The sequence below is a fragment of the Cynara cardunculus genome (genome assembly GCF_001531365.2).
Source record: "Cynara cardunculus var. scolymus isolate 2C chromosome LG 12, CcrdV1, whole genome shotgun sequence".
Lineage (NCBI taxonomy): Eukaryota > Viridiplantae > Streptophyta > Magnoliopsida > Asterales > Asteraceae > Cynara > Cynara cardunculus.
In genome coordinates, this window is record NC_037539.1 from 14,227,128 (window position 1) to 14,249,956 (window position 22,829).

General features: G+C 36.0%; 1 protein-coding gene across 3 annotated transcripts; it reads right to left on the reverse strand.

Annotated features, from left to right (window-relative positions):
- Nucleotides 1–483: 483 nt before the first annotated feature.
- On the reverse strand, nt 484–17,551 carry LOC112523625. Of its 3 annotated transcripts, none has more exons than XM_025133294.1 (10): nt 17,533–17,551; nt 14,650–14,732; nt 14,459–14,540; nt 13,925–13,997; nt 8,658–8,731; nt 4,259–4,332; nt 4,046–4,127; nt 2,412–2,510; nt 1,156–1,218; nt 484–833 (listed from the first exon to the last, which is right to left on the reverse strand). In XM_025133294.1, exons 1-10 carry the CDS (start codon nt 17,536–17,538, stop codon nt 651–653), a joined length of 819 nt encoding a protein of 272 aa, XP_024989062.1. In that variant the 5' UTR covers nt 17,539–17,551; the 3' UTR covers nt 484–650. The 3 variants fall into 3 exon arrangements, with proteins under 3 accessions (XP_024989062.1, XP_024989063.1, XP_024989061.1); XM_025133295.1 differs by lacking the exon at nt 17,533–17,551 and adding an exon at nt 15,006–15,069 and having other exon boundaries at nt 2,412–2,501; XM_025133293.1 differs by lacking the exon at nt 17,533–17,551 and adding an exon at nt 15,006–15,069.
- Between the last annotated feature and the right edge of the window lie 5,278 nt (nt 17,552–22,829).

A 22,829-nucleotide genomic window follows, 5' to 3' on the forward strand; every position in this document is an offset into this window, starting at 1 on the left:
TTTAATCTTATGAAATTTTTTCATAAAATTGTTTAATCTTGTGAAATTGTTTCATATAATACTTTTTTTGATGAAGTTGTTTCATATATGGTTGTGAAACTGTTTCATATAATACTTAATGAAACTATTTCATGTATTTCTCTAACATTAATGATTTCTCTAAAATTAAAATAATGAAGATGATAATATCTATGATTAACACCCTCCACAATAAAAATGAACAAAATGAAAAATTATGATTGGTTGAATGCGGTTTGCACGGTTTGTACAAATTGAGTGGTTTGCATTTGATCGATCCCCTATGTATGTATGCATATATATATATATATATATATGCATACATACATATATATATATATGTATGTATATACATACATATATATATATATGTATGTGTGAGAGTGTGTGTGTGAATGAATACTAAAAAAAGAGTCATAAAAATATTTATTGTCATCATGAATTAACATTCCTTCAAAAGTCATACAAATTCAAGGATCATAAATATATTGTAAGAAAATTGTGGCTCAAAATTTCCTTGTGATTTCAACCTTTTGCCTTAGGCAAGGGTAAATAATTTAACTATTAAAAGAAAAGCCGAAAAACTGACTTTTTACCTCATCGTCGTAAAAAGTCAACGTTGTTGTGATCGATCAATAATCATCATTCTCATCTCCAGCATCATAATCATAATCATAATCATAATCATAACTACAAGACTCTTGTTCGTTATCGTAGCTCCTCCATTCGGTCTCGCTATAATCATCTTCTTCTGTTTCATCATCTCCATTCATGGGTTCTTTCCCAATAGCATAGCTGCAATTCATTGGATTTGGCTGCAAGGAAAGTGAAAGGTTTGATTTTCTAATCATCATGAAAATTATAACAATTTGAATACCTTTTGATGCAATTTTAGTAATGAAAAAGGGGTACAAGTCGTCCGTCATATGGAAGCATCAAAAGTTTCTCGAAAGATAAAATGTTCTCCAAACCCAGAATCACCCTCTCTACCCTATGGGTAGACCTACTCCGTATGGGACTCACCCTCTCTACCCTATGGGTAGACCTACTCCGTGCGGGACTTACAGGGTTTGGTTTATTCTAGAACCATATAGTTCAATCAACTATGCATTCAACAAACAAAAACAGCTTGATTACCTCATTCCCCCCAAAGAGTGTGTTTAATACATCATAATTGATTTTTGAACTTGATCTCTGCATCTGCAACAACATTAAAGTGTCTTAACATAAATACAATATTTGACTAGACAGGTAATTCAATGAAAGTGTGATGCTACTAGTTAAATAAATTCTCTACAGTGCCCATAAAATAAATAAATCTTAGGTTGCATTTCGTAAATGAGACTGGACACAACTGTACAAAACTCATTCATTTTCCCACGTTTGGTGCGACATGAGACAGGGATAGGGACAAGAACTAGGACTGGGCGGGACAAAAGTAGCTCCTTTTTGTTCCACCAAAATAGGTGGAACAGAAATCACAAGGATGGAAAGAAACTAAAAAATTACTAATCTACTCTCGTTTGATATAACTCTAATATGATATTTGTTTTAATAGCGACCTCCATCCATTACTGCCACCACCTCTACCTCAACCTCAACCTCAACCGCTACCTCCTTCAACTGCTGTCGTAACCACCATTATCGCTGCAACAATCTCCACCGTGCCTCCATCAATTCATAAAAATCTTCCAAATCGATTAGAACATAGTTTTTCCTTTGTACAAACCAACTTTTTTTTAACTACCATCAATTATATCAATTTCTTCATTCAAATTTGATAGTATTACATATGTATGTGAAAATTGTGTAAAAATGTTTATAAATTAAGTTGTTTAAATATTTACATGATTTTGTCATTCATAACTATTATATGATATATAAAATCATCAAACAACTTTTAGGGACTTGTCCGGTCCTATCCAGTCCCGTCCTAGTCATTACCAAACACTTGACAAATAACTTGTCCTATTATGTCCAATCTTTTCCAGTACCACATGCTACCTTATGGACTGAATTCTATATTTATCCATCTCTTGTAGTAACATCTAATCGGCAAAAAGAAAATTTTGGATTTAAACTGTCAAAAAAATGTTACATTTATTTTGGGACATCAAAGAAGGTGAACTATTGCCTTTATGTTTGGATAGAAGCCTAGAAGGTGTATATGACAAATGATATCACATAATATAATGAGAAATGGTTACCCAAAGAGCACATTACAACTTCAGAAAGGGACCCTCAGATGTTTTTAGAACAAAACAAGAAAGAATCGAACTAGCATGGTGCAAGAATCGGAAGTCCAAGTCTATCTTTGAGTTATGATATTAGAAAAAACTTGCTTCGTCCATAATCGGGTATAGGAAGATGATAACAAAGTGATTGTGACAAACCTTCTTCAAAGACAATTGACCAGCTGCTTCTGAAGCAGTTTGGACAGGCTTCAGGTGTTTAGCATCCAATGCTTGCTTTCTCTCATCTTTCTGGTTCACCTAAAACATTGATATGGAAATACCATTAACCATGCATCTATCAAGTAGCAAATTTATAAAACAGAGTTGAAAAGAAAAAGAAAAAGAAACACATCACTAAAAGAAAAGTGAGAAACAGAGGACTTATATGCTTACTCTGTTCGCAAATATGCATATGATATTACAAATATCAACCTTCTCATCATGTGATCTGATTACCTAACACAAGCCTACAGTGGGTTGGTAAAGGACCAGGGGTGAAACCTTGGCTTCATGTGATGAACAGTTCATGGAATAATTTTGCTACATTAAAGGGTAGTGATATTGATATTGATATCGTTATAGATGCTTCTAAATTTGACAAAATATTCTCGTAAGTAAAATGTGAAAAAGAAGTAAGAGGTGACCAGATTTAAAATTCAAACAGAGCACCTTTTTCATCAGGATAACTACTATGCAACCCCAACGTCCTCCCAAATATCATCATCTCCAATCCTATCCGTCCAGCATTCACATTTCTATTACTCTGTCACATTCCATCTTTTGGTAGTTCCCAAAAATTATAGCAGGTCTCATGACCATCATATACAACTTACCATCTAGCTTTTTAATGGAACTTTCCAGACTCCTGAAGCTTGCCACCGTTGTTACTACATGATTAACAGAATATTTTCATAAATGTCTTCATATTTCCACAGTATTAAATCCAAAATAGATGAACAATATCCTTCCTAGTTAGTTCCTCCCCATGCATCTTTAGCTTCCCTCTAAATTTGCACTCCTGTATTTGTTTTAATCAGATTTGATCAAAAACCTTAGATTCCAAGGCATATCTCCAAAACTCCAACTTCACATCAATACCTTCATCATCAACTTTTAAAGATATAAATTTGTCAGAGATAATGCATGTAGTCATTGAACATCTGTAAATATGTAAATTAATAAGTGGTTACCAACTGAAAAAATAAAATAAAGTAACAAGAGAAAAAACCATAAACCTTACAAGTTACAACACATCTATCATTATGAGACATTACAAATATGAGATAATTAAGAGAATCTTCAAAATGGGGTGAGCCGGATGCAAAGGTAACTTTTATCCTGAACTGGAATTACATGGTATATTATCAAACCAGCAAAGGCCACCCATATCATGTATTTTCATAACATGTACAAATAAAGTGTTCAGTGAACCTTCTAGTATAAAACTTTTTTGAGAGCATTGAAGTATTAATTTTTAGTTTTCATCGTTGTTTCTCAGAAGAAAATAAGGATCCCTATGTTTCAAAACTTTATGTCATGTTAATGGTTTCTCTTTATGATCTTTCTCCCTTAACCATGGCAATGTGGATACTAGGTTAGGAGTTCGTGATGAAGGGTAGATGTCAAGAACTGAAAAAAAGAAGCAAACGAAAGTATAGGAAAACCACATCCCAAAAAATGCACCGATATGTACTAACACAATTTAAAACATATTGGGATTTTAATTCCCAATCAACACAACATAATTTCGTGCTAAACAATCATATATTAGCAAACTATTTTCAGAAACCTACCCCTCCTGCTGCATCTCTAAAAAAAGTAGCATTCTCGGTATATATCTCTTCAAACAACACTTTCCCACAATCAACACAATGTCTGAAAGTATAATAATGAAAATAAATCATGAAGGTTTCATCACTTAAACCACAACGTCAACCATTGTTAGAAACAGAAAAATGAAAATTAAAAGGCAAAAAAGAGCGATGGTTCTGGTCAATACTACTTACACACTGCTGGTGGTACGATCATGAGCTGTCCCACCTTTCCGTGCACAATGAGGGCACCATATTGTCTCTCTTCCCTGAAATTATTTACTCCCAAGCTTAAAGAACATGATATCCAGCCAACATACATTTGTATACATTGACAATGCAAAAAAAAAAACAAGCAGTCTACAAGAATGTATCAGTGAAAATGGGGAAAACCAGTTAGTAGCCTAAATGGTTGCTTTTGGTGTTAGAAGTCTTCCTTCAAGTTTGTTTCTTGTCCCATTTAGTAGTAATTCCTGTCTGGTTTATGGCCATTGTGAATATATATTTCACCATTTACCTAAACAAGAAAGGATCCCGTCGTGTATATGTATCTCAAGATTTAACCAAGCATCACACCATTTCTAAACCCTAAATTATGTGGTATCAGAGCCATAAGGGCTATAAAGAAAATTTTAGCCCCCGTTGCTCAACATCATACTGCCACCTCATTACAGCTGCTACCTGTCCCTGCAGCCTAAACTTGTTGGCCATCATTACAAGACTCACTGCCTTTACCTATCCCCTAACCACACCATGACTTAATTCAGCTGTGATTATGTCCTCACCTCATACTTCTGCTGTTGACCCACTATGATGATTGATGGCTGAGTTCTCTTCTGATTATCCTCGCCTGATGCTCATAGTGAACTAGAGAACATCGATATACCAAATCTATATCCTGTTTACAGTTCTGTTTCTGGTCAGAACTGTGATGTGCTCATTACTGGTACCTCCTGTCCATACTTGTACCTTTATGGGAGCATCTGTAGCTTTCTACGCCGCAAAAAGTCCTCCACTATTTCATGCCTACTTGGTTACCAAGGCATATGTGAGATGTGAGCAAGGGGTCTAGTCTGATCAGTACTCAAACTGCTTGAGAAACTTTAAGCAGAGTTACAGCTTCTACATCTGATTACCAACCTTATGTTTTGCAAGAAAGAGGTTGTATAAGTATTGACTTTTATTGGAGGTTTATTTCCTAAGTACGCAAGTTCTTGAATAGTCCTGCTAAATCACTTCGTCAATTCGTCCCCATCATCCACGTACTAACACTTACGGAGATGTGTCCTTCTGACATATCTACAAGATCCAATAGCACTTACCGTCTCTAGCAAAGATTTCCTAGCACCAGGCGAGGAGGAGCATTCTACTATGGGTTCCAGCGAGAAGATCCACTTTCTATCAAATAGAGTACAGAAATGCCAAGTGGCCTTATGTTTTCCAAATAACCAAAGAACATTGTTCGTATGTAACATTTTATCCCAATTGCACTTTTCAGGAGCTTGGGCCAAACCAGCTAATTGGCAGAGTTTCAAGTTTTAGAACCTGAATGACGTGGATACATTGTGGATTTCTGTAGCTAGTCTGTGTGATGCAAAATTTAAGTAGGTCCATCACCAGTTAGGACATCCTTCTTTGACGCTTTAAAGAAGCTAAGGCCTGAAACATTCCTTTAACACTGTCTTATTTTGTCTGTCGTGCTAGTTAGAGAAACATTGCCAGTCTCTTGCCCTGTAGAGAATCTAATCAGGTCGGTTCCTTTTCCTAGTTGCTAGATTCTAATGACGGGATGTTGGTCTTTCATATTTTATTACAACTGTAGATGATGATTATTGATTGTGCTTTGTGGGTTTATTTGTCAAATCCAAGGAGTGATTTTTTTCTTATGTGCTTAACAACAGAATAGACTATTGATGGAAGTGGCTCGCACAATGCTGATTCATCGTCATGTCCTCATAATTTATGGGGGGGGGGGGGTGTGGTTTTAACATAAAATTACCTTAGAGGCCGTATGCCATCTATTGTCTGAGATGGAAAAGACGAAAATTCCCAAATATGAGCTAAAAATTTGGGTGCCTTTTGTGATCACGACCTTCATCTTAAAGGGACTAATCTTGATCCTCTCTTGGACAAGAGTGTGTTCAACATGTCTTAAAAAGATATAGATCCTCCCTTGGACAAGTGTACCCAAAGTCCTATGCGGAATAATATGGCTTATACCACTATCACTCCTAAAACATGTATTCCCAGAAAAGTAGTAGAAGAGTCATTCACCATTCGTGGCTTTGTACCATCCTGTTCAAAAACCAAGATTTAGCATGCTAATAGACATCCCTAAATTGCAGAATGATACATGGGGTCTTAGAATCTCTTTCCAATATGCCCACTGTTGAATGTGAGTGGTTATCCAAAGTCAAGCTAAACCATAGTGGTTCTTTGCAACAGTTTGCATCACCTAAAAGGCCGTCTAGTGGCTGAAGGCTGCTCTGAGGTTTATGGGATTGATTGTGAGGAGACTTTCAAGTTAATAGCACAATTTTGCATTTATGATGCTTGTACTTCATCATTGTCCTACCTATAAAACTAAATATAAAAAAATGCATTTCTCAATAGCATTCTCGAGGATAGATCAATCACCTAGCTTTGTCATTCAGGAGACATCCAAGCTTTAGAGCCTTCAGCATTCTTTGTGTGGTCTCAAATAGGCCATAGAGCCTAGCATGGCTATTTTCTCAAGTTCTTAAGAAGTTCTAGATTGTGCAAAAGCAACAATGACTATATTGTATTCTAAAGTCATGGGCAAGGCAAACAAATTGTATACTGATTTATGTAGATTATGTTGTCCTCATGAATGATGATGATCATCAGGGTATTGAGGATCTAAGTTAGAAATCATTTTCAAGTAACAGATCATCAACGACTTCAGTATTTCTTGCAAATAGAGATCTCATAATCCCAACAGACGGTACTTCTTTGTTAGAGGAAGTATGTCATAGATGTTACTGAGTGGGGTTGACTAGGGTGCAAATTATGGCTTCACCTATGTTCGCATGACACGTTTGTTCTATGATCTTGGTGCTCTCGCAACCAAATTGATGAAGTTATATTATGATAACCAATCCATTGTCCATATAGCCAAGTATTAAGTTTCTCATTAGAGAACCAAACATATACAGCTGGTTTCGCTCGGGTCACCTCTCATCCACCTTTTATCTAACCTGTGCATATCAAGAAAGAGTACAGGCTGGCAGATATTTGATAAAATCACTACACAGGAATCCAACAGATTTTATTTGCACCAACCTTCACATTATAGATATCTATGCTCCAGCTTGAGGAGTGTTAGTTATCATCTATTAAGTTGTTGTTGGTCCTGTTAACTAAAGTCTTGTGTCTTGTTTTATTTATTAATTTGTGGGGAACCGCCTATCTGAATTCTATGTTTTTCAAGATTGGTCAACAATAAATATCTCTTCTAAGTGCCAAACAACATACATAAAAAGTTAAAAACTGACTGGTATGACAGGGCACCCTGTAAACTCCCTCCACTTTAAAGTTATGGCATGTTGGTCCAAGCCAACAGATCCAACAAACTAGACTGAAATTGGACTGACTAGCTTTATGATATTGGAAGCGGCATGGACAGTTCCCAGTTCCTAAGTTTTTGTTTGGTAAACTCAAGGTCCTATAACGGTCACAGCTGATAAAAAATTATCCCCCCTCCACTATGGCTATTTAGAAAGAAAAAAATTATGCATCTAAACTCAAATATTACTCTGTTGAAGATGATTCCTCATATTAGGATTCAATAGGTGCAGGTTATGCAAATGAAGTTGTTTGATTTCACTTTTGTGTTTTTGATCATATATGGAATTGGATAAATGCAACAAATATTTACATTTTGAATATTCATGGATTAAATTCATAATAGAACTTTCAGGGAAAGAAAAGAAAAGGGCCATCTAAAATAATTTGTAAACAAAGCCTCAAAGGGAAAAATGATGGTCTTTAAAAGTTAAACCATTGAAACACCCGAATTGATAGAAACCTTCCGCCCAATTTTTTTGGTTGTAGATAGTCCCTGTTTTGTTCGGATGCACAGCAGTACTCCAATCCAGAAAAGATACGACTACAAATTATAATAATTTCATCATGAAGATCCGCCAAAACTATAAGTTCAATCCACAAAAAGGTACTAGACAAGCAAATGCGTGGGTAGGGTGGCCAATGCTAAGAGTTCAGTCTCAATCTGGAAACCATAATTGGCTTAATTCACCTTCAGCCCCACTTGCATTCCGGTGAATTAAAATTCAACAATACAAAGCACCATGGAACAAAGTATTAGACGTCCAAATTCATATCATCAAAGGACATGCATTTAAACTACCAACATCAAGATATATATTATATACTTCTGGAAACCACAGAATCATCTAAATACCTGAATCAACAGTCAATATACTTTATCATTGTAGTAACAGTAAGTCCTATTTTGGAGCTAGATGCAATATGTATGGCTGTAGGGCTGTAATAGCTTATTTTATTAGGTTCTATTTTCATAGCTTTATGCCTGAAATGTTTAGAAAGTAGGAACCTTATAGTGCCTTGTAGCATGTGAAACTTTGGTGATCCTGTTCTTGTATATCAACTTATTAGTTGCAACATTCCCTGCGCACATAAGAAAATGAGACAATATCGTGTAAGATACAGGTGATAACAAATTGATTCTTCTCCCTCAATTCTTCAGCTTTATTCAAGAACAAAGAGGCCTTAAATAGCCTTTACACACGATGGAAAAGCGAAAAATACTGAAAATCATAACAGCCCCTAATTCTCGTTCAACACGATGACTAAGACTGAGTAAACAGGGTAACACTACTGATACTTGGCTTGGGCCTTATTTCAAACAAACTAAAAAACAGAAATGGGCTAGCCCAACATAGAAAACAGCCCAATAAATTCCTTCCCTTAAACAAGCAAGCATTAAGCTGCTTGTTTAACATCTTGCACCCCAATTTCCTTCCTGATAAACTCAAAGACTGTCAACTTCAATGGCTTGGTCATGAGGTCTGCTAACTGCTCCTCTGAACTACAAAACTTTAATTGAATAACATCTTTGTTCACCAACTCTCTAATGTAATGAAACCGTACATCAATATGCTTTGTTCTTCTATGCATTACCGGGTTCTTTGACAACTTTATGGCTGAACTGTTGTCACACATAACCTCCACTGTTCCAGCTTTTTCTTCAAGTTCTTCAAGCAAACCTTTCAGCCATACACAATGGCACGCACACGTTGTGGCCGCAACGTATTCTGCTTCGGTTGTAGACAACGTGACTACTTCTTGCTTACGTGAACTCCAACATACTGCAGCACCATTAAACAAACAAACGTACCCAGAGGTGCTTTTCCGATCCTCTAGATCACGTGCATAATTGCTATCGGTAAACACCCTCAGCTTCTGACTTTTATCCTTCCCGTAATACAACCCATAATTTATAGTTCCTTTTATATATCTCAGTACTCGCTTTGCCACAACCATGTGTTCTTCTTTAGGTTTAGCCATAAATCTCGATAACAAGCTGACCACATACATTAAATCTGGACGTGTCACTGTTAAATACATGAGACTTCCTATGAGACTCATATACTTAGTGTTCTTTACGTCCTTTCCTGATGTGAGCTTCATAAGCTTGGTACCCGGAACAATTGGATTTTTCACATCGTTTACTTCCCACATTTTGAACCGCTTTAAGACTTCCCTTGCATACTGCGATTGGCACAATGTGATTCTTTCTGACTTTTGACTTACTTCCACACCAAGGAAGAATTTCATCTTCCCTAAGTCGGTCATTTCGAATTCACGTTGCATAGACCTTTTAAATGACTCACACATCACAGGATCATTTCCAGTATAGATCAAATCATCAACGTATAGGCTAACAATGATGACTTTATTCCATACCTTCTTTATAAATAGTGTGTGATCATGAAAACTCTTCTTGAACCCTTCACGTATGAAATAACCTTCAATCCGATTAAACCAAGCTCGGGGAGCTTGTTTTAATCCATACAACGCACGTTTTAACCTGTATACCTTAGCTTCCTCTCCTTTCTTTATGAACCCCTTCGGTTGAGTGACATGCACCACTTCCTTGAGCTCACCATTCAAGAATGCGCTTTTGACATCTAATTGGTACACCGTCCAATTTCTTTGCGCAGCCACTGCTATTAAGGTTCTGATCGTGTCCCACCGTGCTACTGGAGCGAACACCTCATAATAATCTACGCCTTCCCGTTGGGCATAACCTTTGACTACTAACCTCGCCTTGTACTTGTCAACCTTCCCAAGTTCATTTAGTTTTGTCTTGTACAACCATTTTACTCCTATAGGCTTCGTTCCAGCTGGCGGATCAACCAATTCCCAAGTATGGTTCCTTTCTATAGCAGTCATCTCGGTATTCATTGCTTGTACCCATTTTTCATCTTTGCATGCTTCTTCATACGTCACTGGGTCTTCCATTGCACTATACATTGCGAAACCAGCTTCATCTTCATTAAATGGGTCTTGATTTGTATAATAGTCATCCATCCACACAGGTGGTTTTCGTGTGCGAGTGGAAGACTCAGGTTGAGTAGTAGGTACACTTTGATCTTGTGAATTTCCTGTGGTAGCCGAGACTGGACTGTTAGAAACATTATGAGTATTTTGAATTTGTGATGTACCTCGACTTGGTGAACATGCTTCATCTTCAGAATTCTGTGTATTGTTGGGAGTGTTTGGTGAATCTTCTACATCTTCATTTTCATGTTGACTCCCTTGAACCTTTTCATCATCTTCTATGATRAACTCTTCTGCTTTATRATTTTCTTTAGACCAATCCCAAGTTGCATCCTCATCGAATATTACGTCTCKGCTGATTACAATTTTCTTACTTGATGGGTCATACAAACGATAGGCTTTTGATTCTTGGCTAACACCAAGAAATACACACTTGTGACTCCTTGCATCCAGTTTGGTTCGTACTTGAGCAGGTATATGGACATGCCCTATGCATCCAAATACCTTAAAATGCTCAACACTTGGTTTCGATCCTGTCCAAAACTCTTCTGGTACCTTTTCATCAAGACTCCTGCTCATACACCTGYTTAACACATGGCATGCCCACTTTGCTGCTTCTGCCCAAAAGTATTTAGGCATTGATTTTTCAGCTAATAAACACCGAACCATGTTCATTAAGGTCAGGTTTCGTCGCTCTGCAACCCCATTTTGTTGTGGGGTGTAGACGGCTGTAAGCTGCCTTTTAATACCTTGAGCTTCACAGAACTTATTAAATGAATTCGAGGTGAACTCACCTCCTCTATCGCTTCTCAAACACTTGATATTCATGCCAGTTTCTTTTTCCACATAATTTTTAAAGTTTTTAAATATTTCAAAACTTTCATTTTTCTGTGATAAGAAATAAACCCAAGACTTTCGTGTGTAATCATCGATAAACACAAGTATGTACCTTTTTCCACTGGTTGAGACAGGAGCGATGGGTCCACACAAGCCTGTGTGTATTAATTGCAGCTTCTCTGTAGCACGCCAATTGCTCTTCTTGGGTATTGCCTCTCTCTTTTGTTTTCCGATGGCACAAGTCTCACACACAACGTGTTTTTCTGCAACTGCGGGTAGACCTTTTACCATGCTTTTGTATAACATGGTTCTAATGGCTTTGTGATTGACGCGTCCAAACCTCTTATGCCATAGTTGGGTCTTAGAATCGTCACTGACTTGTAGACACTTCAATTTTTGAGACTGCAATGAGGCATTAACAGGAAACATCCTGTTCTTTGTCATGTTGGATGTAATGATCAAACCCTTTTGGGGGTGAAARACCTTACAAACACCACCTTGAATAACAAAGGTCAAGGACCTTTCTTGAAGCTGCCCAATACTAATGAGATTTGATGTTAGTAAAGGTACATAATAAACATCCGTAATGACATGTGTTATACCGTTCAAAGTCAAGCGAACATCACCCTTTCCTTTGACTTCCAATCTGTGGTCATTTCCCAATCTGACCTTGTGTTGATACGTCTCATCTATGCGAATAAACCATTCCTTAATACTCGTCATGTGGTTTGAACAAGCTGAGTCTAGAAACCAGAATCCCTCCTTACCGTGCTTGTCTTCACTTACTGCTGCCGTTAATATTTTGGTTTCCTTTTCGTATCCTTCAACATCAACTGAAGCCATCAACAAAAATTCTTCATTGTCTTCAAATTCTGCATAGTTTACCGGACGGGCATCATTTGAACATTCATATTGGAAATGCCCTAACTGATGACATTTATAGCATTCAATCTGAGACTTGTCAAATTTAGGCCTATTCTCATTTTGTGATCTTCCTCGGCCACGCCCTCTTCCTCTATTGGAGTTCCCTCTGCCCCGGCCTCTTCCACGTCCAGTATTATGATCATTTTCAACCTTTAGAACTTGTTCATCATTTACCTTTCTTCTGATCTTTTGTTCATGAATCAGTAAAGAACTTTGAAGTTCATCTACTGTCATGGTATCAAGATCCCTTGATTCTTCTATGGTACAAACCACAAAGTTGAAACTTTCTGTCATGGTTCTTAGCACTTTCTCTACAATCTTTACATCACTCATATCTTCACCGGCATTCCGCATATCATTTGCAATAACCATGACTCGTCCAAGGTAATCAGTAACTGTTTCTCCGGCTTTCATCTCCAACGTCTCGAAATCCCTTCGCAGCCGCTGCAATCTTTTTACTCTATCATTACCCCGATATTTGATCTTCATAGCATCCCATATCTGTTTAGACGTCTGCTTCTGTGTGATTGTCTTCAAAATCGATTTGTCTATAGATTGAAACAGATAATTACAAGCTTTTAAGTCCTTAAGCTTGTTCTCCTCATAGTGTTTTTGTTGCGTCGTTGTTGCCTGATCCCCTGGCTTGATTACTTGGTACCCTTCATCTACCACTCGCCAATATTCTCTTGATCGGAGAAGGGTCTCCATTACCATACTCCAATGATCGTAGTCTCCGTCGAAWTTGGGTACACTRGGGCCATGAAACTGTCMTGTTTCCTCCCCCATAACAGCGAYTGCTTGAATACTCTCRGGAACTCTCGTGAAAGGAATTACGCTCTGATACCACTTGTAAGATACAGGTGATAACAAATTGATTCTTCTCCCTCAATTCTTCAGCTTTATTCAAGAACAAAGAGGCCTTAAATAGCCTTTACACACGATGGAAAAGCGAAAAATACTGAAAATCATAACAGCCCCTAATTCTCGTTCAACACGATGACTAAGACYGAGTAAAYAGGGTAACACTWCTGWTACTTGGCTTGGGCCTTATTTCAAACAAACTAAAAAACAGAAATGGGCTAGCCCAACATAGAAAACAGCCCAATATATCGGAATTGTAAGTGATAGCAATCATGGACAAAACTACTCCTTAATTTGTCCTCTCTAACGAAGTACCACATCAATTGATTTTTGGAAATAAATTAGTCATTGATGCTAGATCAACTTTTTCCAGTCCTCTTCATATTCAATATACCAAATTTCCACACCAAAATATGACAACTCTCAAGAAGACAAGTACTTCCAACAAGAGCCATAGGTTTAAAAACTGAAAACACATAATTCATTCTGGAGTACAATATAATCAAGAGCTTTGACTGCCATAATGATGTTATGTCATTGCTTAATAATCCATACAAAAGTGCAGCGCTCAACTAAGGAAACTGGAGTAAACAGCTTAAAATTAATAAAACAGATCCTAAATCAAAGTACAAAACGATTAACAAAAAGATATACTTAATACCAATCACCATGTACCTTTCCGCAAGGTTCTTCTCTGTGACTCAAAGCAAGCACCTCCAAATCTTACAAAGTTGCCTGTCAGATGAGCCTGCATATATATATACACACACAAGTTTTCCAGGTCAAAAGTGAAAACAGTACTGTTAAATGTGTAAAAGAAGTACCGCTGTGGCCTGTGTGGAAAAGAATTCCAGGAATCAATTAAAATTCGTAAGGAAAGATCCATAACTTCTTTGAAGTAGGGAAATACAGCACCAAGAACATTGAGAATGAAAAAGGAAGATGCCACTTTATCAAAAATCATTACCAGCTTCACTTAACCAAACTAAACTTGCATAACAATTTTGATTTTCACATAGCGACTCATGGTTTAAGTATCCATCTTTGTATAGAAATGAACAAAACAAAACATACAAAATTCACATCCAAAAACGGACTTAAAAAGATTTAAATAATAAAAAAGATATTGAGATCTTATCTTCCACAACCAACAAATATAGATTTCTTCTGAGCAGTCATATATGGAGTAAATTATGTTCAAACACGTACCCCTCCTGCTGCATCTGTAACAAAGGTAGCCTCCTCAGTAAATATGTCTTCAAATAGAACTTTCCCACAATCAACACAAGATCTGAAAGTAAAACCACGAAGGTGTCATCAGTTGAAACACAATGCTAAACATGTTTGCAAATGCACATGAAAAGGCCAAAAAGGTTAAAACTCTTGGTAAAACCACCCACGTATTGTTGGTGGTATAATCACGAGATGTCTCACAATTCTTTCCGCAATGAGAGCACCATGTCATCTCTCTTCCAGAATTTAACTATCATAAAAAATAAAGAACATCAGCAGCATATTCAGATAAAATATATGCAAGCACAGAAAATGCAAAAATAGGTATGCAAGCTGACTTATGGTGAACCACATTAAAATACTTTTTCCTGACATAAATACTGTAGTATTGAAAACAGACCCTGTCTGTCAGCAATGTAGATTAGCCTTCTTCTCTGTAAATTGCAAAGGGAAATGCTTTTTCCGATTTGTCAATGAAAGGATATGTATAAATAAGTAAACAGATATATGCATCATTACTTACATGCATATCTGATGGTTTATAAGATTATGAGTCTGTAACACCACCTTAACCCTTGTATATATAATAGACCCTGTCCACCACAACGTAGATGAGCCTTTTTCCTTTGTAAATTGGGAAAGCGAATACTCTTTTGATTTCTTAAGGAAATAATACTTATAGATAAATAAACAGGTATATGCATAATTAATTACATATGTGGTCGTATGTATCAAATCGTTAAGTGCGCATGCAATCTTTAATATGGATATAAGATTGCAAGCTTGTTTCCCCACTTTAATGAAGATGTGTTTTTAATACAAAGATCCTTGTTTACATAAGCTGTCATGGTAATAAAACCCATTGTGTAGAAATGCATAAATGGCAATGTACGAAAATATAAATTCCATATATTCTCCATTATTAGAGCAACAATGCCTAAGGAAAAAACAGTTAAGAACAATACACTGTGCCAGTAAGCATTAAGAAGCAGAATCAGAGTAGAATTAAAAATGGTAAGATTCAGCAAGAATTTATCATGTATCGATACACTTTCTTTTACAAGAAAAAACATTGAAATTGGTATACAAGACCTTCCTTTATGTTCCCTGTGCTATAGGATTCCTGATAAGTCATCTGGACTACAAAACATGGGTTGGGGACCGTTTAGCAATTGATTTCCCCCCTTTTGTTTTTATTTAGTGAAATGGCACTGTTTCATACAGGATAACCAATGAAGCCCCATCTCTGATGATTTCTTGTATTAAAATACAATTTTATATAGGTTAAGTAAGAATTATGGAGTTGTATGGTTTAATTTGTGTCTTTGGCATGTGACTATATATGGAATTAGAAAAGTGCCACAAACCTTTACATTTGATTATGCATCGACTCCAAGCATTCATAATAGTATGGGACTCCTCAAGAAAAGGAAAGAGAAAACATTATGAGGTAACATTATGAAGTTCTACAAAAAAAAAGGAACTTAAAAGAATCAAAGCTCATTCCAACATTGAACTGTTTGCAAATTGAACCCAAACTACATACTTCTGTCCATTTCTTACTTCTTGTTCCTTTCAGTTTGTGGTTTCCATTCAGTCCCAGTCTTGGACAGATGCACAGGCAGCACAGTCCTATTCTGTTTCGTGAAAATGTACCCTTTTACTATAGATGCCAAACAGTTGAAGACTTCTCAAGAAAAATCACTATTTCCAGAGTTGAAGTTGCATGAAACTCCATATGAACTTTCTTATGTAAGGAACTAGGTGTCATTTAACGAATCAAAGTGTAACTCTTCTTGGGAAGGGATGGAGACATAGAGTATAAAAAGTTCCTACTACAATGAGACACGCATCATGATGATGAGCCACCAGAACTACCGGTGACAAGCCCCAAGATGTGGATGGTTTGGTGACACACATTAAAGGTAGCTCAGGTACAAAGCTCTGGACAAATTTGGCATAATTTACCTTAGACACAAACAGGGTGATCTTGATTGGCCCATGGGGGACCTTAATCAATATTGTAAGCTTTAAGCAACTTCACTCATAATCCAAAAAAGAGATTTGTGTGGGTTCATCAAGATCGATTCTAATTCCAATTGTCAGATGGCAATACTTGAAAATATACCTTAAAGAATATCGACTACAACACTTATGTCAAATAGCATTATGGAAAATTCCTAACTACATTCCACGGTGGTAAGTGTTAATTTGGAACTAGCTGCACCATAAGCTCCTCCTTGCTCTGCTCATCATTACATCAATCAATTAGTAAACTATATATATAAGCATTGCCTTTTTCATAAGTTAAAGAAACCACTAACATCTATAATGACTGCATAGATGATTGTCTGTTCAAGAAACCAGTTGTTATGGACGTGTGTATTTTGATTGTTGCTAAAAATAATTAATATACAAGTTCAACATGCATAACTCTGCAATTCTAAAGCTACTTTATAATGGGGAATTTTAGTATGTTCCTAAGTGATTTAATGATTGCTGTTGTTGAATATTTTATAAATTCACTAGAAGGGTAATTACACAGGTGGGGATTGCATTGAATTTTGTGAAAGTGAGATATGTTCCTCGGCCATAACTCCTTGGTGCAGTCCCCAATGACAAGGAGACTAGAAACTGAGTAATAATCTATCCGTGCGCATTTGCTAGTGCTGAAAACGACACAGAGGAGATCCTCACAACACTACTTTCATGTTTATCAAACCTTATTTCTTTAAACTTTGATCAGTTTGCATTCTCTTAAGACTTTCATCAAACACCTCCAAACCACAAAATCTCAGTAACTTGGATAGAATGTTACGACATATTCCAAAAGTCGAAACTACATACATTGAACAAGAATTTTAGCATAAAGCAATCATCAAACAAAGACATGTTCTTCGCCATCGAAAACCCCGCCGGAGTTTGATATTCCGGCGCAGCGGGAAGATTAATGGTGGGAGTGAACTTACAAGTGGGAAATGAAAGGATTAGTTTCATCTTTTAGACGATATTTTTATGTTAACGGATGAGTTAAATCGCAGAAACCTTACCGGCATTAACGATGATAAACAGCGGCGGCCGGAGGTACAATCGACTTAAGAGAAGGTGGTGGCACTGACAGTTTCTTGTGAATGTGGGGATTTGCCCGCAAATTTCCGCTGATGATGACGTCACTAATTGGGCTAGAATATGGGCCACATGTTATAAAATTTAAGCCCTTCGAATACACTATAAAACTCATCCCCTCTACTATGTATTCATCAACAGGTTTAGTACTTGATCTGTAATGTTGTATTAGGGGGTGTAAAAAAAACCCGTCAAATCGTTCACAATCCAATTAAACACAATTTGCGAAACCGTCAAGTCAAAATGGTTGAAATTGGGTTGGCCTACTCAAACCGCCATTAATATATATTACTTCGATAAAATTTTATTTATATATATATATTACTAGTCTAGACTTGGGTTCACGTGAGACCAGACTGTTTCTATGAGACTCGTGAGGTCTTTTTTTATACTTGAAACTTCGTAGCAAAACACTGTGAAGGTAACCTTCATAGTATTTTTGCTGTGAAGATTCGGACTTTTTTTACCTTCACAATGTTTTGATATGAAGGTAAAGAGTAAAAATATGGTCTCATGGGTCTCACGAAATTAGTCTGCTCTCAAATAAACCCAACCCTATTAGTCTATTACATATATATATATATATGTATATATATATATATATGTGTGTGTGGAGGTTCAAACGAGAACACCTCCATTTTACGAGAACACGAGAAACTCTTATCACATGTGATAATACGCGTGAGGGGAACCTATGATATGCGGACGATGTGTTCTACGACTTATGTCACGCCAAAAGTTGTCTGCGTCTATGATTTAGCATCACATGTGATAGTCTTGATGAATTATAGTATCATATCAACAACACTCTTATCACATGTGATAATACTTGTGAGGGAGCTTAGTGGTGTAAGGGCGACTTGGCCCGCAACCAAGATAGCATCGAAAAACGTATGATTTATTATCACATGTGTATCACATGTGATGGAATAATAATATCACATGTGATTGTCTATAGTAAAAGGGTGTTCTCGCGTTCTCGTAAAATGAATGTGTTCTCGTTTGAACCTTTTGCTATATATATATATATATATATTACAACACTCGTGTTTTCAATATCTAGCCATTATTCAGTCTTTGTGGTATTTGAATCAAGAGTCTTGCTTGTACTGGGATGAACAAAAGTTGTGTAGAAAATCATCAGGGACATTAAGGGATCTTTCATGCAAGTTTGATCACTCGAGAAGTCATAAATCCTTTTAAAAACACAATAAAGTGTCAAGCCAGTTGTCAAGTGAGTTAAACTCACTTTAAAACTAGCTTCGAGCTCTGAAAGTTTGATTTTTATTCTCGGGCTAGTTTCCACATTAGTTTAACTAGCGGTAAAACTAGCGTGGAGGTCTGACCTGCATAAAAAGGCCGAAAATCGGGAACTTCCTCATTTTAGCCATAACTTCTTCGTTTCTACTCCATTTTGGGAGATTTTTGTTGCTATGGTTTTATACTTTGAATCTCTTTAATATGGATACAAAGAAGATTGAAGTTTCCTTGAAGAGTTTGGGTTCCTATAAGTCGAAAGGAAAGCCTCTATCCGACCATTTCTTAACCTAGGGTTTGGTCCTTTTACACCACCAATTGTCATCTCTTCTCTTCGGTTTGTGTATATTTTGGGAGTAAAAGAAGTATTTTTTTAGAAGGTTTGCACCATAGATCTAGAAGTTTAGCTTGGAGATCTAAGGTTCTCACCATTTTGGAAGCTAAAGATGGGTTTGTAACCTATGTTTAACTTAACATAGCAAGGTGAGATCAAGTTGTTTTATAAAAACTATGTACATGCCAAAATGTGTATTTTGAAGTATTAATGTTTTTACTTGATATTTATCAAATGTGTTAAGTATTTAAGAAAGTTTGCGTATTTGGTAAATTTGGGTTAATAAATCTTGTAAAACACCTATATTTGGATCTTTGGACGTTTTGATAAATGAATCTCAAGAATGTGTTTTTTTGGTGCTTTATTGTACAAATGGAGAGCATTTAATATTAATGCATTTTGGTGTATTTTGTTTTATAAACCGTTTGGAAAATACATGTTATTGTTTTATGAGACATTTAGAAAATATAAGGATATAATTTCATTTGGAAAATGGTTTGTCTCCACCAATGATGGGTTTTGAGTTAACCATGCCTTTGGAGCAAGTATTTGTATAAACGTTGGTTAAATGTGTCTTATTCCTTTGATGACTTTTATTGTATAGTCAATGGAGTTGCTGAGTTTTTGGCTCGGTTTTGACTCAAATGAGTCTTTAGGCCATTTGTCCGGTTTATTTTGCTATATGTTGAGCTTTTAGAGTTTATATGCGGTTATGGCGTATTTATTTATAATTACATATTTTTGGGTGTGTTGGTCATTAAGTTAGAGTCATGTAATTTAGACTGTAATGCAATGGATCCAAAAGCATAAAAGTCAGTCTTTATTGATTTAAAATGGGACGTTTTCCCATGTTGTGGCTAGGAATACACATTGTGTTATCAAAGGCTTTGAACTATAAATCACAAGTTGGTTGAACTCTAGATATTGACCGCATGATGTAATTTATGAGTCAATTTTAATGGGATGATTATCCTTATAGCTAGAAATAGGCATTGGGTTATTGGTGGCAACTTGGTACGGTCTTATGGGAGTCGGATACTAGCCATTGACCACATGATATAATTTGAGTGAATAGGTGTACACGGGATTATTGGGGACCTTGAAGTATGAATCACGAATAATTGATCCCATTGGGGCCATTGATCCTTAGGATGAGCTTTATAATGTGGAATGGTGGTGGCCCACTTTTATGTTCCACCACTAACCATGGAAATCGGGTCTTCCCCGTCTTCAAAAGATGTCGTTTTGAGTATTGAGTTTTATCCATGTTTTTCAGTGACATGCTGGGTATGGAGAATTTCCCATTATTTATGGATTGATTATTAAACCTTCTTTATGATTTGGGCATTTAATCTCATTCACCTTTGGGTGAGTATAGAGTTTTGATTTCATAAATGAAAGGGCGTTTTGATAAATGAGTTTTCATCGTGAAAATAGTGAGTTTGGAAAGGATGATTTTGTATGCAATACATTTCATTTTGGAAATTGTGATTTAAATAACTTCTTTCAGTTTATGCGCTTTCATATTTATAATGAAAACTGCTTGAACTCACTAGGCGTTAAGTCTAACTCTTTTTCTTTGTGGGCATATGCATCAAGTCCTCGTTGGGGGAATGATACTAATGACATTACGAAGAGCTGCATGCTAGTTAGAGACACGAGAAGTAAGTTGCAAATTGGAGACGTGATAGGTGTTAATTTATTAACCCTATTTGCACGATTTTTACAACATTTTAAGACTTTTCACTTTCTCATTTGAGTCTTTTTAAACTTTTCTTTCTTAATTCTGTGTTTATGGAGTATTGAGTGTAGTATATGAATATCATTTACTTTGTCTACTAAAGTGGCCAAAAATCTCATTTTTTGATCAATCCTTATAATTCCTACAGGAACTCAGTAGACAATCCTACAAGATGCTGCAGGACCAAACAGTGGGCTTGGACATTTTTGGGCTTTGCTTTTGAGCCGAATTTTTGGAGCACATTTTGGGCAATTGGGCTACACTTCTTGGGCCCCCTTTTGACAAGTTTTGACCCAGGCAACCCCTTGGCTTTATAAAGGACTTATTAGCCATTTTTGTTAAAACATCACTATTAGTTACATTTGTAATTTGTAACTAAAAACACTTTATCTCTATCCTCTCTCTCTAAACTCAAAGCTACCTTTTGTCTTCTAGTCCCAAGCATTTTTTTGTTGACTTTGCTTATTCTTATATTTAACCTTTAATATTAAATGTTTTTATATTTTTAGTTTATCTCTTCTATTTATTATTTATCATTACTTCTCTTTTTGGTTTTACTTTTGGAGAACATTTTGAAAACGTGACAATATTTTGGATTAAAAAAGATCCATAATGGTCTATGGGTTATTATCTCAAAGGCCGAAAACTTTTAGTTTAAAAGTAAACCATGCAAGTATTTATAAATCGTAAACGAGACTTTACGCGCAAATTACCATTCTAGTCTTTTATTTACTCGCTTTAATTTACCACTTTGATTTTACTTTTCCCGTACTTTACTTTATGTCATTTATTTTATTGCATTTTTACTTTACGCAATTTACTTTCTGTCATTTACATTCCGCATTATTTAATTTCAGTATTTATTTCTAGAAACCCGTAACTTACGCGACAAGTCTTTAAAAAAAAATACTTGCAAAGATCTACTTCATGTATTTTTTTTCATTTCCGTTATTTACATTTTTGTATTTACATCTCTTGCAAAAAAACCAAGCGATGATGGATTAATTGCCTTAGCTTGGGGTGTAATGAAAAATTAAGACCGAGACCGATGTGAAATTGGAAATGTGTTTTTAATATAACATTTTATTCTGACTATTTATTTTGGGTTAAAAGCATTTCATTGAAGATTACATTAAATTAATTTGACGACTAATTTGATGTATAAAAATGCATTAACCTTCATAGTTAAAAAAATACGATAACCCGAGCTAATATAAGAAGATTAAAAATAATTTTAGTACATGACAAGTATTATGCTTATACGATGTAGGACGATAACACAGTACCACAATTCACGACGTTTAACATAAATAATGTTTTATCGATAATACGCCAACCTGTGTGTACTATTGGGAGACCGTCTGACCCGATAGTCGGATATTTATGACATGACAATTGTACTAATTAATAGTACTATTGGATTGTTTGTTATAATAAATCTTTCCAATGGATCATTTGTTTCAGCCGTAACGGACCTTTACACTATTTGCTTCTTTTTACGACATATTTTCCGTAGTTGATAATTAACTGTAACACCTTGGAATTTCTTTTCTTTCCTCAATCTCCATACCTTTCACGTCGGGATTCCTTCCGTCTCGTTTGCGAGGTATGCTTCTTTTATTTATATATAAATATATGTATATATATATATATTATATTAGGAAATTAGTAACCTTTTATTCTATTAAGTCCTTCAAAAAAATGGATTCTTTTTATATTTGTTAAAGTTGAGATGTCTGATTGAAAAGGGGTAAAAGGGGGGGGGGGGGGGGGGGTGTTACCTCTTGTGCATTGACCCAAACCAGTAAACACTCTCTTCTTTGAGAGGATCCCCTTTTGTTTTTGAGTCTATGCTTGTTGTCCTTGCCTTGGTAGGAAGAATGAAGGAT

Bases quoted from the DNA above. Each gene is read 5' to 3' on its own strand.
- LOC112523625 (XM_025133294.1), bottom strand. The intron at 8,732-13,924 runs GTACATGGTGAT...TTATGTGCGCAG, and splicing joins GAGAAGAACCTTGCGGAAAG to GGAATGTTGCAACTAATAAG. The intron at 1,219-2,411 runs GTTTGTCACAAT...ATGTTGTTGCAG, and splicing joins GTCAATTGTCTTTGAAGAAG to ATGCAGAGATCAAGTTCAAA.